The sequence below is a fragment of the Nematolebias whitei genome, chromosome 4 (genome assembly GCF_014905685.2).
Source record: "Nematolebias whitei isolate Nwh7 chromosome 4, NemWhi1, whole genome shotgun sequence".
NCBI lineage: Eukaryota > Metazoa > Chordata > Actinopteri > Cyprinodontiformes > Rivulidae > Nematolebias > Nematolebias whitei.
In genome coordinates, this window is record NC_056501.1 from 29,784,964 (window position 1) to 29,804,342 (window position 19,379).

General features: G+C 42.8%; 1 protein-coding gene and 1 pseudogene across 1 annotated transcript in view; both read right to left on the reverse strand.

Annotated features, from left to right (window-relative positions):
• Positions 1-2,134: 2,134 nt before the first annotated feature.
• Positions 2,135-19,379, reverse strand: part of ebf1a (EBF transcription factor 1a) — a 77,205-nt gene continuing 59,960 nt past the window's right edge. The window contains exons 8-13 of the mRNA XM_037675085.1: positions 14,483-14,571; positions 11,094-11,159; positions 7,743-7,905; positions 6,398-6,577; positions 2,459-2,656; positions 2,135-2,202 (exon numbers count right to left, since the gene is read on the reverse strand). Of these exons, the coding sequence (XP_037531013.1) occupies positions 2,135-2,202; positions 2,459-2,656; positions 6,398-6,577; positions 7,743-7,905; positions 11,094-11,159; positions 14,483-14,571 (764 nt within the window). The remainder of the gene's footprint in view (positions 2,203-2,458; positions 2,657-6,397; positions 6,578-7,742; positions 7,906-11,093; positions 11,160-14,482; positions 14,572-19,379) is intronic.
• On the reverse strand, positions 9,041-9,155 carry LOC119409200 (annotated as a pseudogene).

Genomic DNA, 19,379 nt, shown 5'->3' on the forward strand with positions numbered 1-19,379 from the left:
TACTGTATAATGTTTACATTTCAAACTATAGCTATTGCAAAAAACGAAAAATGATGCCAAATGAAAAGAAAAATCAACTTTTTTTTAATATATATACAAAAATATATCACATATATCACGCATTTATTCTAATAGTTGCCAGGCTCCTTCAGTACAGTGCTGGCTGGACGTGCGCACACATCCTCTGGCTTTTCAAGTTGTCGCTAAAGTCTCAAACAAAAAGGTCCAATTTTGGCTAAATCTTCACCTTTTTCTTCACATGACAAGCAGATATTGCAAACAGCTCAGTCCTCACAGTTTTCTTTAATTAGAATTCAAACAAACAAATCAAATGCGAGAGGGGGGAGGAAGTGAAGGCATTGTTTCTGGTGCTGAGACAGATTTTTATGCTTTTAGATTTGTGGGTACAATAGCAGCAATGACTGAGGACGGGTTTTGTTCCTTTCTGAGTTTCCTTGCGTTTTGTGTTGTGTGGTTTCATGTGAGAACATCTGAACTTTGTGAGAACGGCTGAACCAAAACTCAACTGTTGTTTGGGTGACAGGTTACAAGACAGCGTAGGAGGGTGTGTGGGGGGAGGCTCTAGAAAGCAAAGCTTACAGCCATGAACATAAAGATAAATAAATGCTTTTTCATGAGGTCAGTGTCACACGGTGGGCAAACTATCAGTGTCTATACACTCCATCCAACACGGTGTCAGAGAAGCTACACTAATTCAACCGATTGGGAAAAAATAAAAACACCACAAAGGCTCATATTGTCCTTCTTTATCTTCTCCCTCGTCAGATGAAATCCCATTGGAAAGGCCTGAGTTTAACAGTGTCCTGCGTCTTATCTTGACTTCCTTCAGTTAAGCTCCGGAGCATAACAGAGACTCGCCAGACTCCGCTACTGTGATTTTTCCTCTCAACATTCCCCAAAAACTTCCAGCTTCCCACATCCTCTACATGGGTGGAACAATCATCCCAGGGATCGCTGCTTTGTGGGAAAGAAAAGAGGGGTGGTGGAGGGGGTGGGTGAATAGGATTTTGAGGAATAAGGAAAGAAAGAAAAAAGCACAAAGGTCAGTCATGTGATTGCTGGGTTTCATCTGTCATCAAAACAGTCACACGAGGAAAAAAAAAATGCACTCTAGCATCTGGTGAACCACTTTCCCTCATTATATCTTCATTCCAAGGCCCCCGGAATAATGAAAACATTTTTTTTTCTCGGCTGCGCCGCTAACTTGGCGTACATCGACAACATTGTTCAACTATTCACAGGCCTTCTGAACAGCTTCATGCAAGAGCTGCCAGTGTTAATTGTTAGCAGCTCCAGCTCGTAAGGCCGTCCTGCATTACTGACAGTAATTTGAACGTGGAAGTGGCGTGTGATGACAGAGGCGATGAAATTAGACTCAATGCTCGAACAATGGAAATGGAAACCTTGGGTCCGTCAGCTTTATTCACATTTTTATGCTCTTATATCGTGCTCTGCCTTCCAACTCCTGCATGTTAACCTCCTGACACTCCTCCCCCATCACCCGTATCCCCCTCCCAGTTTCTACACTGAAGCCATCATTGGAAGAAATTTTCCATATAACATATTGGCTTCCTATTGATTTCTCTCTTCAATCCACTAATTCCCTGGTTATTCCCTAAGAGTCTCTGGCTTGTTGGGATTAACAGAGTGAGGTGTGTGTGTTAGCAGCACACAGTGGCCAATGGCCTCTGGGTCACTGTGGTCAGCGCTCATCAACACTGCCAGGGGGAAGGGAGGAAGTGCTTAGCTCGGGGCTCTGCTAAAGATTCGCATCCATCATCTTGCTCTCGTTTTTATCGTCTGAACACTATTCAACATCCTGCCTCGACGAGCAGACCTAGCGCTGCATTCGATGGAAATGGGAAAGCAGAATGACTCGTGGCGGCATAACAACCTTCCCCTCCTCCCTCCCTTCTTACAGAGACACCCCGCTTGGGCACGGGCAGGAAGCAGGAAGTGAAAACAGGAAATAGAACACATATGGTGTGGCATGCGGTCTCCATGACAAGTCAAGAGTGACTAAAAAAAATCCAGGTGGTCAAACTGAGCATTCTTTGATAATGAGATGTGCAAACAGCCAAGAAAAACAAAATAAATTGAAGGATAACGTACTTCAGGAGAAGGCCAGGCCCTGCAGAGAGCTGGCTGATGAGTACTTGCTAGAGTCCACAAAAGACTGATCTATGGTGGGGAGGGAAGGGTTTTAAGAAAGGCAAAGAAAGGAAGAAAAAGGGGTAAAAAAGTAGAAAGAAAAGCAAGGAATAGAGTAAACTGTGAGTAAAAGTTAGAAATATATATTAGGGATGCAAAATCAAAGCTTAAAAAGAATAATTTAGGAAAAATGCACTTCATAGTAACAAAACTTTCAATTTGAACCTAAAGGTCAACTCTGCTCTCATTAAATAGTAGCAGCTAAACTGCACGTTCATCAGTTTACCTTGCAGGCTGTTTCCATTAGTGCCAGTGCACGTGGGAGGAGGGGAGTTCTGGGGTCGAACGACGGGGGCAAAGGCGCTCTTCTGTTTGACGGCGGCAGAGACCATGTTGGCTGGAGAAAAAGAGAAGATGCCAGAGGAGCTGCTGCAGTTGGAGGGCAGGCTTGTTGATGACGCCATTGTCGGACTGGACGGAACGACTGGGAGAAGGGAAATGGGCAGGAAAGTTAGGGGGAAATGTTAGGGGAGAGAGGACAGGGAGGAGCGATGAAGACAGGAAAGGGGTTAGAGAGAAGGCCGAGGGCAGAGGACAGGTAAACGGGATGAACAGAAAGGGACTGGTCAATGGATGATGGCAGGAGGGATAATATTTGGGACTTAGATAAACTGGCTTAGACTAGCTTTGTAGCATTTTGTGTTATACAAAAGATATCTGCAAAATTATATTGCATAAGATTATGGTAACACTTTACAATAAGGTACACAAAATTTGATTAACTACTAGGGAACGCCTCAGGAACGAATCAGGAACAAATCAGGAGCTAATGGGTAGTTAATCAGTACTTACTATCGGTACTTAGCCTTATTAGAGGACTACTGGTTAGTTACCTGGGAAATGAAGAGGAACTAAACAGGAACTAATGGGTAGTTGCCATGGAAACCAAAGAGAAACAAATCAGGAGCTAATGGGTAGTTAACCAGTACTTACTGGGGAACACAGCCACTTTTCACTTTACTTTAGTGTACACAGAAACAGTAGTTAATGGTCAGGTAGTGATTAAGTAATGACTGGTTCCTCAGTAAGTGCTTGGTATGATGCTTCACTACATCAGTGAACAAAATAATAGCCAGGCAATGATTTGGTATCAGTAAGTGATAGTCAGACATAGTTAAGATGACACCAGTACAAGTACACTTCTTCTTTTTCTTCCTGAAATTGATAATGTCTTTCATCAATAGTTTTACAAAAGTGAAAATCCAATAAAATCAGTAATCACTAGGAAACAGGTTTTTGACAATTACGAGCTGTGACCTCACTGGTGCAGGACTTATTCAGAACCCACATGGAGAATTTCTCCTCTGTTTCTGTGGTAACAAACCAGTAGTCCCCTAATAAGGCTTGGCCGTGTGTTCCCCAGTAAGTACTGGTTAACTTCCCATTAGCTCCTGATTCATTCCATGAGGCGTTCCCTAGTTGTTAATCAAATTTTGTGTATCTTATTGTAAAGTATCTGCCTCGACGAGCAGACCTAGCATGCTCAATAATCCAGGTAGAAAAATCTAAAAAAGTTCAATCTGGTCCTCTGGTTTATTGTAAAGTGTTACGTAAACTGAGTTTGTCCTGAACTTGTAACAATCTTTATAACTTTTTCAAAGTCTAATTAAACTGTTTTCATCCTCTGCTCTAAGGGCAGTCAGAAGATACACATCTACCAAACTTCTCCATATGCTGGACTCACTTTTATTTGCATTGTTGTGCGAAATGTCAATCATTAATAAGAGTTAATGGTTTTAGCATTCAAAACCAAAAAGACTGACAGAAATATATCCAGCTACGAGATCTTGGTATTTGTTAAAGCCCATCCACAATAATCTGGATATTTTTGAAAACGATATTTTCTGCTGCTTTTACACTTCACATCAACAAAGTTTTGGTAAGAAAATTATCCTTTCTAAAATGGATAAATTTAAACCTTGTTTCCGATGTCTCTCGGTTGAGAGGAAAAATAGAGCTTTTCCGAAACAACGATGCAGAAAATGAAAACAAATGTTACTTTTTACCCTGCACATCCAACCCGTTTGATCCGTGTTAGTATTTCCTAAACGTGCCTCTGCACCTGTATAACTATCAGCAGCAACGCATGAAATTTGACTAACATCCACATAGAGTATTAGCTTGTTAGCTACATTTTTTTAACTTCCTGCCCTAATGTGCTTCTCAAACTCACTGTAAATTATCATGTTTTAGTAACTAAGTACCATATTTAACACAGAAATAATCATACAAGATTTTTTTTACACTAAAACTGGAAAACATAATTGTAGTTAATTTGTTAGCTAAAAACTGTTGATATTAGCAACTTATCATAAAGATGCAGGTGCATGACACATCTGTGATTTCTGGCAGGAGTCTATGTAGTTGTAAAAAGCTTGGTATCTGTTTTAGTCTTCTCAGAACTGTCAATGGTCCAAGCTAAATTGTTTCATTTTGAGAGAAACGTCAAAGGCTTGCTCGCTTGTTGCTAGCTGTAAGTAAAGATGCAAAGGCTGGTCCATGTTTTGTTGGGTTTAAGGCAATACTTAACCAAATTTGAACACATATCATATTTAGGCTACACCTCTATTGTTAGACCTGGTCTTAATTTATCATTATAATAATTGTTAACCTTTACCTAAACAGGTGGATCTCACAAAGATCAAAAATCAATTTTCCAAGAGAGACCTGGACAAGAATGGCAGCAGCACACAAATATATCTTATCTGTAAATTTGTCAACATGAGATGTACGTCGCCTATAGATTTCTAGATTTAATCCTGTTCAGAATTTCAAATGGTAGATAGCAGCACAACAGTTTGAAACAAAGCTCCAAAAACTTCAGTGAAATGTTTCTGAGAAAACGTTGAAGGCTAGGCAGGGGTGTCCAACTCACTTACAAAAGGGGGCTAAAATTAAAAACTTGGTTCAAGCTAAGGGCCAATTTCAGGAACTACCGTAATTTCCAGACTACAAGCCGCTACTTTTTCTGCAAGCTTTTAACTCTGCGGTTTATACAATGCTGCGGCTAATTTATGGATGTTTGGGTTTTGACAGGCTAACGAGCTTCCTGCTGCCAAAAGAGTTAGCCTCGTCACACCCCGGCGCTTACATAGCTGCCCAATACACATCTCTCCTGGGGGGTGGGTCCTCATGACTCAGTGAGACTACCTGTAACTGTAACCATTAAGTCAGATACCCACCATCTTGTCTTGGTCTCATGTTCCTCAACAAGAGTTTGATTGGTCTCATTTGACGTTCTCTGTTGCGCTTTCCACATCGTAATCAAAGATTGCTAAAATAATTCAAGCGATACAAGTATTTTACGTTTAACATAGCATCTTGGGGGGCAGAGAAAATGTCAATGAGGGCCACATTTGGCGGGCCTTGAGTTTGACACGTGCTTTAGACACAGCAGCCGCTAGCTGGATTTACTTTGGCAACAGAAATCATGTACTTTAAACTGACACAATAACATCCACACAGCCTAAACCCTGTCTTCCACTGACGCCCTCCCATCCATCCATCTCTTTCAGGTTGGTCTTTTGTCTGCTATTACACTAAGAGCATTTTCCCCCTCAGTGATTTTACAATCAGCTGAGTCGTATTTCACCTGCCCTCTGATATCTGCGGCTGCTTTTATTGTTGTTATTATCCAACACTTAGCTTTTATGGCTCTTCCTGACAAATCCCTGCAATAAAGTCATAATCCATTTATGAAGGGGCCTAACTAATCAATTAATGAAAATTGGACCTACAAAGGCAGGCCGAGGGGCCATTGATTGAAAGTGTCTGTGTGGGGCCGATGAGCCTGTTAAAATACTTGTTAACACTCAGGAATCAAAGAGCTGAAATGGAATTGCTTCTCTAGCAATTAGTTTATTGATTTAATCAAGGGTCTTTAATGTAGAGGGTGAATGTGTGTGATTGTGTGTGTGTGTGCGTTGTAAAGGGGGTGCAAGGTGATCTGCTCCCTCGGCCAATAAAGTGAGGATTTGCGTTTGATTCTGCTCTTACAGAAACAGATGAGCCAGCTAAACTGCACAACATGCGAGACAGTTCTTGATCACACTTCCCCATCTCCGTCCCGCTACATATCTTACTCTTTGTTTCAAATGAACCAGTTCAAACATTTTTGCACCAAGTGGCTTGATTTTATCGCTCATTATGTGGTTTATTTACTCACTAGCATAAGGAGAGTTGCCTGCAGATCCATTGAGGAAGTTGGGTGAGGTGCCCAGGGTTGCCATGCCAGAGTTAGCGTAGCCATTCATGCTAGTGGAGACAGAGCTGTAGCTGCTCTGCTGGGGAGTGGAGCTGGGGACATAGCCGTGAGGAGACACACTGCTTGTACTCCTACTGAAACCTACCGATGAGGAGGAAAAATGGAGAAGAAAAACTTGTGTTAAGAGGTCAAAGCAGGCGGAGGAAAAAAAAACAATGAAAGATTTCATCCGGAGCTGCCAAGTTCTCCGTTTTCTAAAAGACTGGTGAATGCCGCATCAAGAGCCAAAATACAAATAAAAAATTCTTACACAACACATGGCAAGGTGAGAAAGCAATGAACAGAGAAGTGGAAGAATGAATTAAGAGATCCAACAACTGAAACATGGAGCCTTTGACCCCGCTGGCTCCTCTCCAAACTCAGATACGTTGACAAGGCAATTAATGCTAAACTGCCTCTGCCGTTCGACTGAACAGTTTAGAAGACAAAGCCAGTATTTCTGACAAGAATGATCTCCCGCTTAAGAAGAAATGAAATCTAGGTATGGTGAAAATGACGATAAAAACACATCTCAGGCTCAACGTGCTGACGCTGGTGGAAAAACAGCAGGAACTGAACATCATGATTTGTGCTGTACAGCACAACAGTCTTTTATTTCTGGTGTCTTTTTTTTTTTTTTTGCTACACCGCTCATCTATAATTAGCATCCATTCTCATTTTTCTCTAACTGAGCTAAAGCTTATGAGATAAGCAGCTGACCTCTCTTGTTTTCTTCATATTTGCAGATGTTTCCAGATGAAGATGAAGGGCAGAGGAAGCTCGTTGGAATTATTGAGACACATTCAGAAGCTGGTCCATCCACTCTGCTCTTGTTCCCCTGATACATGTGATGAATCACCACTGACTGCACCCACATCTCTCTCTGTCAGACAGGGGCCGACCCCAGTCTGATATACACACCCTGAGGACCCACTCATTTTTCTCCATCGTACTCCATCCATGATTCTCTTTTTCTCCATTCTTCACTCTTTCACAGCCACTCTTTCTTCCTTTCAAGTATTCCCCAATTCTCACTGCCACCATCTTCCCCTCTCCTCCTCCTCCTCCTCCTCCTCCTCCAGTCTTGCCTTTTTATTTTTTTAGACTTTCCTATTTGCTCCCTGCTTCTAAATCACCGTCTCTGGATTTCCCAAATGAAAAATAAAGTATCCACTCATTTTTACCACCCACCCCAAAGAGACAATTAAATCACTGTCACTTTTCCTGTGATTGTAAACTTTAACAGTTTTGTGTTGCTCTTGCTCACCCTGATTGGCTGTTTGCGCCACCTCCGACCCGGTGAAAGAGTTTACGGCCATCATGCCAGCATGGACAGAGCTGCTGCCCAGACTGGCTAGCTGGTTGTGCCCTCGTGGCACTGTGGTGTAGAGGGCCTCGGCGATATCTGCTGCTCGTTTCAGGATCATCTCCTGGCAAACAGTAAGAACAAACTATGGTTATCAACAGAACTGAGCTGGATTGCAGGTTTTATAGCTTTAAAAGAATGCCAGAGATCCACTCAGGTTACTGTGAATGTAAATCTCAGACGAGTGGGTTTTTTTTGGATGAAGTGGGATTGGTTCTTGTAAACTGTAAAATAGTTGTACCACAAGATGTTATTTTCTGAACTTATTTGCCTGTACATTAATGAATGACCTAAAAGCTGTAAAAATGTTCAGTTGTATTATATGCAAATGATTCTATTTATTTATGGAGCTGCTAAGAACAACACAAGGTAGAGCAACAGAACAAGCCAAAAGTTGGGGTTTCACAAAGCTTAAAGTAGATTTTTAGGTCTCTGAATTGCACCAAATTTGTTGAACTGTGCTTTAGACTCATATTCAAAGTTAGTTATATATGCCTGTAAAGATTCAGTTGCATATTTCCTATTGCGTAACTGTTTGTGATACATTTATGAAAACAAACTTTGAATATTTTCTATAAGCATCAATACATGGCACCATTTCTCTTCTTCTTTCGGCTGCTCCCTTCTTCAGGGGTCACCACAGTCAACTCGCACGAAGACTTGGCAATTGTTTTTACACCGGATGTTCTTACTGATGTAACCACAGACCACCGAGCTACCACAGCCCTCTGTGTGGAGCAGAGAGCTGCCATCCAGGGCGTTCGGTGGAGATGGTGGGGCTTAAGGGCCTTGCTCAAGGGCCCATAGTGAGGAAAATGAGAGTGGAGACATGTGTGGGTGTTTCACCTTTACATTTTGATGCTGTCGCCGAGTTGAATTGGCGACCTTCCAATCACAGACCCACCTTATTTAACCTTTGTGCCACCACTCCCCTTACATGGCACCATTGCAAACCAAAAAAATCTAAGCTTTGATAGTTATCACCTGCTACTATGGAAGATGTTCAATCATGTAGTTGCATGTATGTGTGTGTGTTACTTTGTCTGACTGTTGTTAACAAAATATTTTGTGAACCACTGGAAGGATGGGAATGAAACCCTCAGAAAGAAATCATTAACCTCTGGATTAAACTCCATTTGAGACGACTGCCACAATTAAACAAAAAAAAAAGGTGCTCTGGTCCATCTCAGCCCCTTTTAAGCTCACGGCACCTGCTATTCCCAGACGGTCTCCCATTCAAGTACTAACCAGGCCTGACCCTGCTTAGCTTCCGAGATCAGATGAGATCGGGTGAGTTCTGTAGTGACCGTAAATAGCCTTAGTAAACATAAAAAATGGTTATTACTCAGCTATTTTTAGGTTCTGAGCTAAAATTTGTTGTGGTAGTAGTTGAGAGTCATCCAGAACACACTTAAGCACTAACAGACCATTGAGATCTTTAAAAAATATATCTTTGAGTGCTGAACTATATGCTTCATTTATGGGATATAAGTAGTTTCTATATGTCTTTTATTTCAAAAGTTAACAAAATTACTTTTAAAGCCAATAGCACAAATCTACAAGAGGAGCAGCTACTGGGACTATTTATTTAGACTATCTTCCTTTATTTATTATTATTTTTAGAAGGGTATGGAATATTTTCCATCAACATTTAAAAAAGTAGAATTATTTTAAAGTGTTATTTCTAAGAATGCTTCGAAGACAAATTTGTCAACACTAACATTTTTTTCTCGTTTGTCTCCTTGTCTTATTTCTGTTTTGTTTCTATACGCTTGTTTGAATATTTGCTGTATCCAGTTGTTGGTTTTCATTTGTTTTAAAACGCAGCCTTTTGGTACTAGTCAGAAATGTTAGGTTTCCTTGTCCCAAATTAGGGATAAGACCAGCAAAATGATTTATTGTTAGACGTCTTGCATATACGGCATGTCACAAAATTGTATCATTTGATAAGTAACATTGTTTATTGTATTAGTATTTTTTTTTCTGTAAAAACTAAGTATAAGAACAGAAAAAAACGAGGGGTGGCTTTATATATAAAATTTATTGTGCACAACGGTCTCCTCCACTCAACCTTCCCTACTTGTCTGCATCTGCCTCTCCACTCCTAATACTCACTCCTATAGCTAGTTTTCATTGTACTTCTCCCTTTTCTCCCATGAGCTGATGACAGCTCTGCCATATTCCCATGTTGTGAGTTCCAGATCTTGGGTGAGCGCAGCAGGGTCAGTGTAGACACCTTTGATGCTTCCAGTGGCCTGAGCCACAATATCATTTTATCTAAGGGGAGATAGGGATGTAAATTGTTTATTATCTGGGTGTTCCAAAACTTCTTTAATAGGGCGTCAGTTAATCCAAAATACTGCTGCCAGAGTTTTAATGAGAGTTAGTGGGAGAGATCATATCTCTCCAGTTTTAGCTTCTCTCTATTGGCTCCATCAAACCCAGAATTTAATTCAAAATCTTACTTCTGACCTAAAAAAGCTCTCAACAACCTAGCTCCATCTTATATTAGAGATCTTATTATTCAATATTTTCCTAACAGAGCACTTTGCTCTCAGACTGCAGGCTTACTTGCGGTTCCTAGAGTTTCCAAAAGCAGAATGGGAGGCAGAGCTTTCAGTTATCAGGCTCCTCTCTTGTGGAACCAACTTCCAGCTTCTGTCCGTGAGGCTGACACATTGTCCTATAGTTTGGGTTGGTTTGTGTTTCCTGAGCTATCCCTTAGTTATGCTGTTATAGGCTTAGAATGCTGGAGGACAAACTGACCACATTTCTTAACTTTACTTCTGTCTTTACTTATTCTACTCTAACTGTTTTGTATTTGTAGTTATTTCGATCCTTAACATGTTTTTTGTCTTTCCTCCTATAGACAGTACACTTGCACCTACATCTAGACCTGCCATTCTGTGTTTTTTGTTTCTCCTTCTCAAACCCAGCTGGTCGAAGCAGATGGTCCTGAGCCTGGTTCTTCTGGAAGTTTCTTCCTGTTAAAAGGGAGTTTTTCCTTCCCACTGTTGCCTTTGAGCTTGCTCAGAAAGGGAGACTGTGACGAAGTGAAGATTCAGCCCAATCTGCTTCCTTCCTTAGATAGAGAACTTTTACTACTGGTAATTGGCTTTTATATGTAATAATTTTGTACAGTGCCCTGAGACAACTTCTGTTGTGATTTGATGCTATATAAATAAACTGTATTGAATTGAACATGTTCGTGTTGATGTATGTGTGCATTTGTGCACGTGAGTGCGTGTTCACCTGATTATTGTGAGGCATCCCGTACAGGGCCTCCACCAAGTCCGCTGCTCTCTTTAATATCACCTCCTACAGCCAAGCACAGAGAGAGAGGAAGGGGATTGATCACGAGCAGAACGGCTCAAAGAGTTCAGTCACTTTTATTACATTTCACTTCTTACATTATGCTGTGAATGCAGAACAGAGGGAGCAAGGGAGGAAAGAGGCCAACAGAGGGAGGGAGAAGAAGAGAAATGGGCCTATCCCAGCACTTTGTTACCAGCTGGGCAGTTTCGGAGAGCAGGGGGAAGAAACTGTTGTCTGTGAATAAAACATGAGCCTATATCTCTCTATCAGTCAACTATCTTTTGCATCTTTACCCTCCCTTTTGTCACTGATGGATCATGACTCCGTCGCACATGATCACGCATCACTTTCATTTAACACAACATATCATCAGGGTGACGGCTCTACAACTCGGCTCGTTGTGGGGAACACACCCATCTCCTGGCCTGTATTAACCCCCGGTAATGATCTGAGCGAATGGCCCCCACATCCACTTTGTGTGATAAATGTAGAACATCATTGCTCAGGTGAAAACCGCCGAGCCAAATTTCCCACATCAAACATTTATCCTAACGCAGTGTTACCGCTTCTCCGCGCTCATTCTCTCCCCATCTCTATTCTTTCTCCTCACTGAGTGAATGAGCGTGTGACTCCAGGCAGTCGTTATAGATGTGTGCGCATGTGATGTAGACACCTACAGCCCTACAAAACCCTTTTTAAAAGTTAATGTGCCGGGGCCAGGATATATGCTGGAGGTGCGACAACCAGAAAATTGCAGCCCCCCCCCCACCCCCTCCTTTCCTCCTTCCTTCCAACCTTCTTTCTTTCACTCCTTTCTCTTGCACACACACATACATGCTGAGCGTTATACTCTCCTGAGTGTATCCCTCGCTGCGAACAAGCCCCGGAGCATGTGTGCTCTCTGTTCCGTGACACACTGCCTTTCAATCAGACCTCATATCAAATGCACACACGCACACACACACAACCACACACGCTGCCACGCACACGTGGAAGCTGTCGAGCACAGCCGAGACATGACGAGAGGGTCAGCAAAGCAATAAAGATTGTAGAGCGCTGTCCGAGGTGCTAAATTCACTCAATAATGGGAGCGCTGCCTCTGTGTTAACCTCACATTACTAGCACTATCTTGGGGGAGGCAGAGAGGGAGACAGTGGGAGGGGGAGGGGGGAGACCAGAGAGGAGGCCTGCTTGAGGTGATTGAGAGATGTAGAGGCCCTAGGAAGGTAAGTGGTTCTTTAGTATGTATGCGCCACTCCTCGCTTCCTTGTCTCTGCTTTTCCTCGACACCACATGCCTCCCAGGGATTGCTAGATGGGTAGAAGGACGGACAGATGAAGGGATGGGGAGATGAAGAGGAGGAGGAGGAAGAGAGGGGGAAATGAGGAAGAGTGTGAGACATTAGGACACAAACAGATCAGCAGCTGGAGTGTGACGATGTTCCAGAAGCTCAGCCACTTAATGTTTACCTCTCTTCAGTTCTCTCTCTCCCTCCACCTGTGTCTACTTCCTTTTGTCTCCCTCTTCTTCGTCTCTTTCTATTAATCACTCCTTCATGGCCCTGCGCCCTGTCTGTACCCATCAGCCTCTTGTTAGAAAAGGGATCTGTCCAGTGGCTAAACGTGATTAGGCTGAGCTCCAGAGTCATTCTGATAAACAGATAAATGTGGTTAGCGCCACGCTGCCTCCCCCAGCTCTGCTGCTGTAAGGGGAGATCATTTCCTGGGCGCAAGGTCTCTTCCCGTAAAAGTCAGTTCCGCAGAGACATCAACAGGAAGGGGAACCTGATCCAGAGCAGAGCCTAACTTTGTCTGGATGGCTGCTTGCTCATTAGGAGCACCCAGACCCCCCCCCCCCCCCCACCCCCCCACCCTCCATCCTCAAGACACAGCATTCTCTAAACACCTTGCAGTCCACCGAGTCACTCTTACTGCCTGTCTGTCAGCTACAACACTGCGTGGGCTGCTGTTTTCAGCTTGACACTAGATTGTTACCTAACTGGGCCAAGATGGTGTAGGGGCAGGGCAGCCGACTTGGGACTCGAAGGTCCTGGGTTCGATCCCCGGTCATTACACATCTCGTGGTGTCTCTGAGTAGGACACCACATCCCCAGTTGCTCCCCGGGCAACTCCAAAGGCTGCCCTCGGCCTGGCGGTGGATGGGTTAAATGCAGAGAGCCAATTTCACCATTGTATGGGAATATACAATAATGATAACACATACACATTATTTATTGGCAGATTTTCTGACTATGCCATCTGAAGTGTGGGTGTATAGGTTTGTTAAGGATCCCCTCTGCAAATGGTGCCAAACTAGCAAAAAACAACCACACCATGGTTTTGCCAAAGCGGCTGTGGACATTTGCAGTTCCAGAAGTTGCCAGTGCGTGCACCCCCTTTTCCAAATGATTGAGGCCAAGAGTTGGACGAAGTGTGGTCAACAAAGTGTTATTGCTTCAATAAAGGCACAAATCAATAGAGCCGAAATGAACAACCAGGCCTGCCAGCTACCGCTGTTCATTTAGAGGAGAAAGAGACACCACCAAGCCAGAGAGGAGAGGAATGAGATGGATGGATACAAAGACATTAAGAGATATACAGGAGGGGGTTGATAGGCTAAAGACCAGAGCTCACCGGGACAAGTCTCACATCCACCGGACACTCATGGAGGACAAGTGATCTTTCTATCTTTTCTCTACAACTGCCTCTTCATCTCTACCTCATGGTGACTTCTCTCCACTGAGTGTGCACCCGCAGGCATGGAGAAGTGTGTCTGTGTGTGTGTTTGCATGTGCTTCTCTGAATGTGTGTTGCTTGGTGGATGTGTGCTGAAAGTAATAAAGTCCACCCGGGGTTGACTTCGATCCACTGACCCAGCAGGAGGTAAGACCGGACAGCTATGATGGATCACCTAACCTGCTTCTGCCGCTCTCTTCCTCTCTCTCCTCAACCTCCTTTCCTCCCTCTTTTCCTCTTTCCTCTCCCACTTTGCCAGTTAAAATGACCTTATGCTCGTTGGAAGAAGGATTGGGGTTTGCATTTGTTGTTCAGGTAAGCTGTTTACTGTAACGGAAAATGAGCGCTGACATGGGTCCAAATGTTTTTGGTCCACTGTCTCCACAATTCACTCATTCCTCTGTGCACGAGGTCACATCGCCCTTTGTCTTTCACATCGCCCTTTGTCTTTTACATGCATGCATGAAACTCAAGAATTTTTTCAATATTATTGTATTTTCCAGTTCTATTGTAAAAAAAATATCACTAAGTAATAACTTTTTGGCAACTCACAAAAGCAAAGCTACTGTACATGAGAGGAGAGGTATGTACCTTTGGTAATCTTTCTTGGTCTCCCGGGTGTCTGGGGATGACTTTTTGTAATCTCTGGAAACCGTAGTCTATTGTTGGCTCATTCAGTGCTAAAGAGAACACAGACAGAAAAAAAAAACAGCATTAGTATCTTTAATAATTGTCAAAAACAACTGTTCAATTATAAAAATGCAGCAAGAAATATACAGGAAACTTGACGGAATCACAAACGCGCCTGAGAATGTGGGTGTGCTCTGTTAAGACAGTTGTGTTGCCTTTGTTTTCCTGTGATGTAATGAATCTCGTTCTGGCTCCTTCTGTTAATAAAAAGACTGTCAGGAATCAGGCGGAGTGAACACATTTGTGTGTGTGAATGTGTGTGTGTGTCCTGTGGTCTTGCGTTGATCAGCGACTAATATAAACAATTACAGAGCTTGGTTCCACCATAACAAAAGCTTGATCGCTCTAGGGGACGAGCTGAACACACACAAACTCACTCACACGCGTGTGTGGACCCACATGCAAACACAGACATGCATAGAAACACACAAAGAGTCAGATTATCCAGGCAGCAGGGAGAAAGCACTCTCTCTGCATGCTGTGGTTGTTCTTCAGTAATTGAATATGAGAAGATTTACCATGAATATTTAAACATTCGAATAAATACAGTGAAGATCTGAGGCTTACAGTACAAACACTTCAGAGGAGGATTGTTGGATAAGTGCTCTACTCATAATTCATTCCTAATGTACTGTCGTGCTTTTTACTCTCTCTGTCTGCTCCAGGTTTTACCCCCCTCCTTCATCCATTGGCCGCCTGGGAAGCCAAACCCTGACTTCTGTTCAGGACTACAGCTTTAAGGGTCCCGCTGCTGCAGGATGTGCCTGTATGTGGCTTTAAAGCAATACTTCAGATCTTTTGAAATGGACTTCTGTGGAAAGGTCTATGAACAATTAGCAGAGGTCTGCAACTTTTTTGATCAAAAGAGTCATTTCTGACTCCACTCACTAAATAAAAGGTGTCTGGAGCCACAAAACCTGCAACTGTGATTATCAACTGATGGCCCATGGGCCACTGAGTTTGGTGGACGGGGTGTTTTCAGGCCAGTTGGGGTGACACTATAAAATTTAAATTTTATAATGAATTTTAACATTTATTGATATTTTTACATTTTAAGACAAAAAGACCATATCATGTAAATAATGAAAATAATTATTGTTTATATCCAATTTGATAAAAATTATAACTCTACCGGCCTTTGTGAGAATAATAAAAAAGTACTGGGTGGGGCTGCAGTAGCTCGGTGGCCAGTGCCGCAGTCTTTCAATCCTAAGGTTGTGGGTTCAAACCCAGGTTGTGTCAGGAAGGACATCCAGTGTAAAACAAATTGCCAAAACTTTCATGCGAGTGGTGACCCCTGAAGAAGGGAGCAGCTGAAAGAAACTTACTCCTTCAACAATTTCCTGCGGGATCAATAAAATTCTTATCTTACTACAATAGATATTGTGCAAAAATGTACAAAAAATTACAATAAAACTGTCAAAACTAGCCTTTTCTGTTGTGGGTAAAAATCAATAATTAAATGTCATTAAGTTTAGGTACAATATTATCGGCATGGTATCAGTATCGGCCGATATTAGCGAAAGTTAAATATCAACCATCGGCCATTCCATCAAAATAACTCACCGATATAAAAGGCGCTGTTTTATATATATATATATATATATATATATGGTGCTGTTTTTGTATGACAACCCAGTGACAAGGATGCCTGCAGCGCCAGCACAACATTATGACATCACGTGTGCTGTTGAGTTTAGATTTGTGAAAATTTACAAATTTTCACTGTTCAAGTGTTGTCATTGTGTTAGAGAGAGTAAATGTCATGAATAAATTTGACATTAAACATAATCCAAGTTGAAGTGTTACATCATTTTCAGCCCCGTTTTGCCATTTGCATTTGGTAGCAGGCCAAATTGACAAAGACCATGCAGAATAATGTAGTACTTTAATTCCACAGAAGAGAAAGCTATGCAGTGTCTTTAAGTAGGTCTAGGAAAAAAATTTATTGGTATCGGTATCGGTTATCAGACAAATAAATTTTAACATATCGGTTATCGGCCAAAAATCCAATATTGTGCATCCCTAGTTTTGGTCAAAGCTTCAAAGAGCTGCTGATGAGGGACTAAAGAGCCACATGTGGCCCCAGAGCCGCAGGTTGCAGACCCCTGACAACCACTATATTACCTGCTGTAGATAGATTTATGAACAAACTCAGTTTGGTTCATTTCTGACTGGATTCATGAGCTAACTGATAATCTTACTCAGGACATCTTGGAACAACTTTAATCTTGTAAATGTCATGATGATTTTTGCAAACAATGTTTATTCTAGCAGAAATATTATGACATTCCTACTAAAGTGCTGCCCTGTATGTGCTGCTAATACTGCTATCGGACCATAAAATAATCCTACAATTCTATAGCAATAAAAACTGATGGTGATGTAAAGGTTTTCTTAAGTGCGTTTTCAAAAAACTGCTTTGAAACTTGGAAAAAAATGGTTGTTTGGGGATGTTTTAAAATGACATCCATTTACTTGGGTCTTGGCTGCGCTCTTATTAGCCATTAAAGGAAGAAATGACCTTTGCCAATAAATAAATAAATAAAAATCAGGACTTTCTTGTAAATGAGTCCCGGAGGCTCAATGGGATTAACCTGTATAAATAAAGCTTGAATGAAATAGCTCATCAATCCAATCCCAGTGAGGCTCTTCAAAGAGCTATTTAGAACAGGTAAAATACTAGCTGTAATAAAAAAAACTTTCAACAGAAACCCACTTTAAAAAGTCCTAACACACTTTAACGTGTTTGTGTTTACATTTCAATGTGTTCAGAGACAAAGAAAATCACTTTTATGTGTGTGTGTTGTCCGTCTGTTTATCCTGCGGGTCGCAGCTTGGATGTTTCCTGAGGGTTGATGCCCTGCTCGACTCACATCTGAGCAGCCAGGCTGACTAGGCGGCCCCCAGAAAAAGGCCCCCAGAGGCTATGAGTACAAGCTGTCCTGCTGGACCTCTAGTGACTTCACCACAACTCCTCTCGGACCAAACCTCACACACACACACACACGCACGAACCAACGAGGACAAGCAGCAAGAATAGGTGATGCTCTGTTTTGGCAACAGGAACGTATTTGGACAGCTCTCCCAGCGGACTGCTCTCTGTATTCCAGAAGAGTGAAGGAGAGGAAAGGTGAAGAGCTGAAAGCAAAGACATCGCAAGCGTAGACGTTCGGGTGCTGAAGGCAGGATCCCAAGACCAATACATATTAGAGAGGTTAGCTGATAAATATGAGAAGAAAACAACAAAACAATGAGATCATCACGAGCAACAAATGCAGCGTGAATTATTGCTGAGGACAAATATTTGACATTACTTCCCCATTGTCTGATCTCTCTAAAGCCTAAAGGAGGATTTGCCCTGGATTAGGGCCCGCAGACTGTGAGGAGGGGATTGTTCCGGCGCACATCCTCTGTTTCGTCTCAAAGGCTTTTGTTTTTATGATGAATTTTTTATCAGCTCTGCTCAATGTGCCAAATGAGCCTCGAGTGAACAATAGCATAAAAAACCCTAGGACGTACAGGATGCCCCTATTACAAATGAAGAGACAATTTTGGTAATTGAGAGAGGAAGTGATATTGTCTCTGCTCGTTTTCAAGGACCATAAACTATAAGAAGTGTGTGTGCTGTGATGGTGGTGGTGGTGGTGGTGGTGGTGGGGGGGGGGGCACTTCACTAACTACTTTACCGTATCTCTTTGGGGATTATCTTTGGTTCTTATGTTCTTATATTCATGCTCAATATCTTCCAGTTCATGCCAGGAATTAGTGCTGAAGCAAAAATAAATAAATAAATAAAAAGAAAAAAAAGAAAAGAAAAGTGGGGCTACAACTTTGCAGGATTCAAAGTGCACCCTCCTATTCAGGTATATTTATAATCTTTAGCTGTCGCTCTCCAGAAGTGCAAATCAAAGCCAGTAAAACATAACTGCCATAAATAAATGAATAGATGAGCAACAGCCCTGGACTGGAGGGATTCACCCAGCAATCACCCACATCAGATCAGATCAATGCTCATGGAAATTTCATGAAGCCCAGAATCCACATCGCTTCATATTTCACTATAATAACCCACAGAGCCGCAGGGAGAGTGCATCTGAAGGGGTGAGGGGAAGGGGATAGCAGAAGGAGGAGAGGAAGTTGGGGTGCTGGTTGGGGGGGGGTGTGAGCTTTTTGTTGTGTTTTTTTTAAAGAAGGGGTTGTGGATGGAGTGCAAAGAGCAGGAGGTTGTTGGGTGGGGACGTAATGGAGAAGTGGTGGAGTTGTCCTGGAAACAGAAAACAGGAGGAGGAGAGGAAACTACAGCAGCGTCCCGTTGTCTCCTTGTGTGTCACGGTGGTGTGTGTGTGTGTGTGTGTGTGTGTGTGTCGGGAGGGAAGTGTGTGTAGTTGCAAGGGTTAGGTAATTGGCTCTGAGGCTTGATGTTAACACCTTAACAGGCCCTCAGACAGCAGGGTAAGGAGCTGATCATATCACAACCTTCACTTTCTGCCTCTTTCTCACTCTACTCACAACATACACCCACCCCCGGCCCCCACCCCCGCCCCCCCGCCCCCCCCCCCCTCCCTCCCTGCGTCTCCCGTGCTCAGGTGTGATCTCATAAGCGCAGCCTGGCGATCGATGCCGCCAGTGGCAGGGGGTTCAATAGCCCTGAATTACGGCTTCATTTCTGCCCCCATCCCCTCCCTCCAACACAGGAGAGAGAGGGCTGCCCCCCCCCCCCCCCCCACACACACACACACACCACCACCACCTCCACTTCTCCCACCAACTACTCACAATCCAGATCAATACCTTA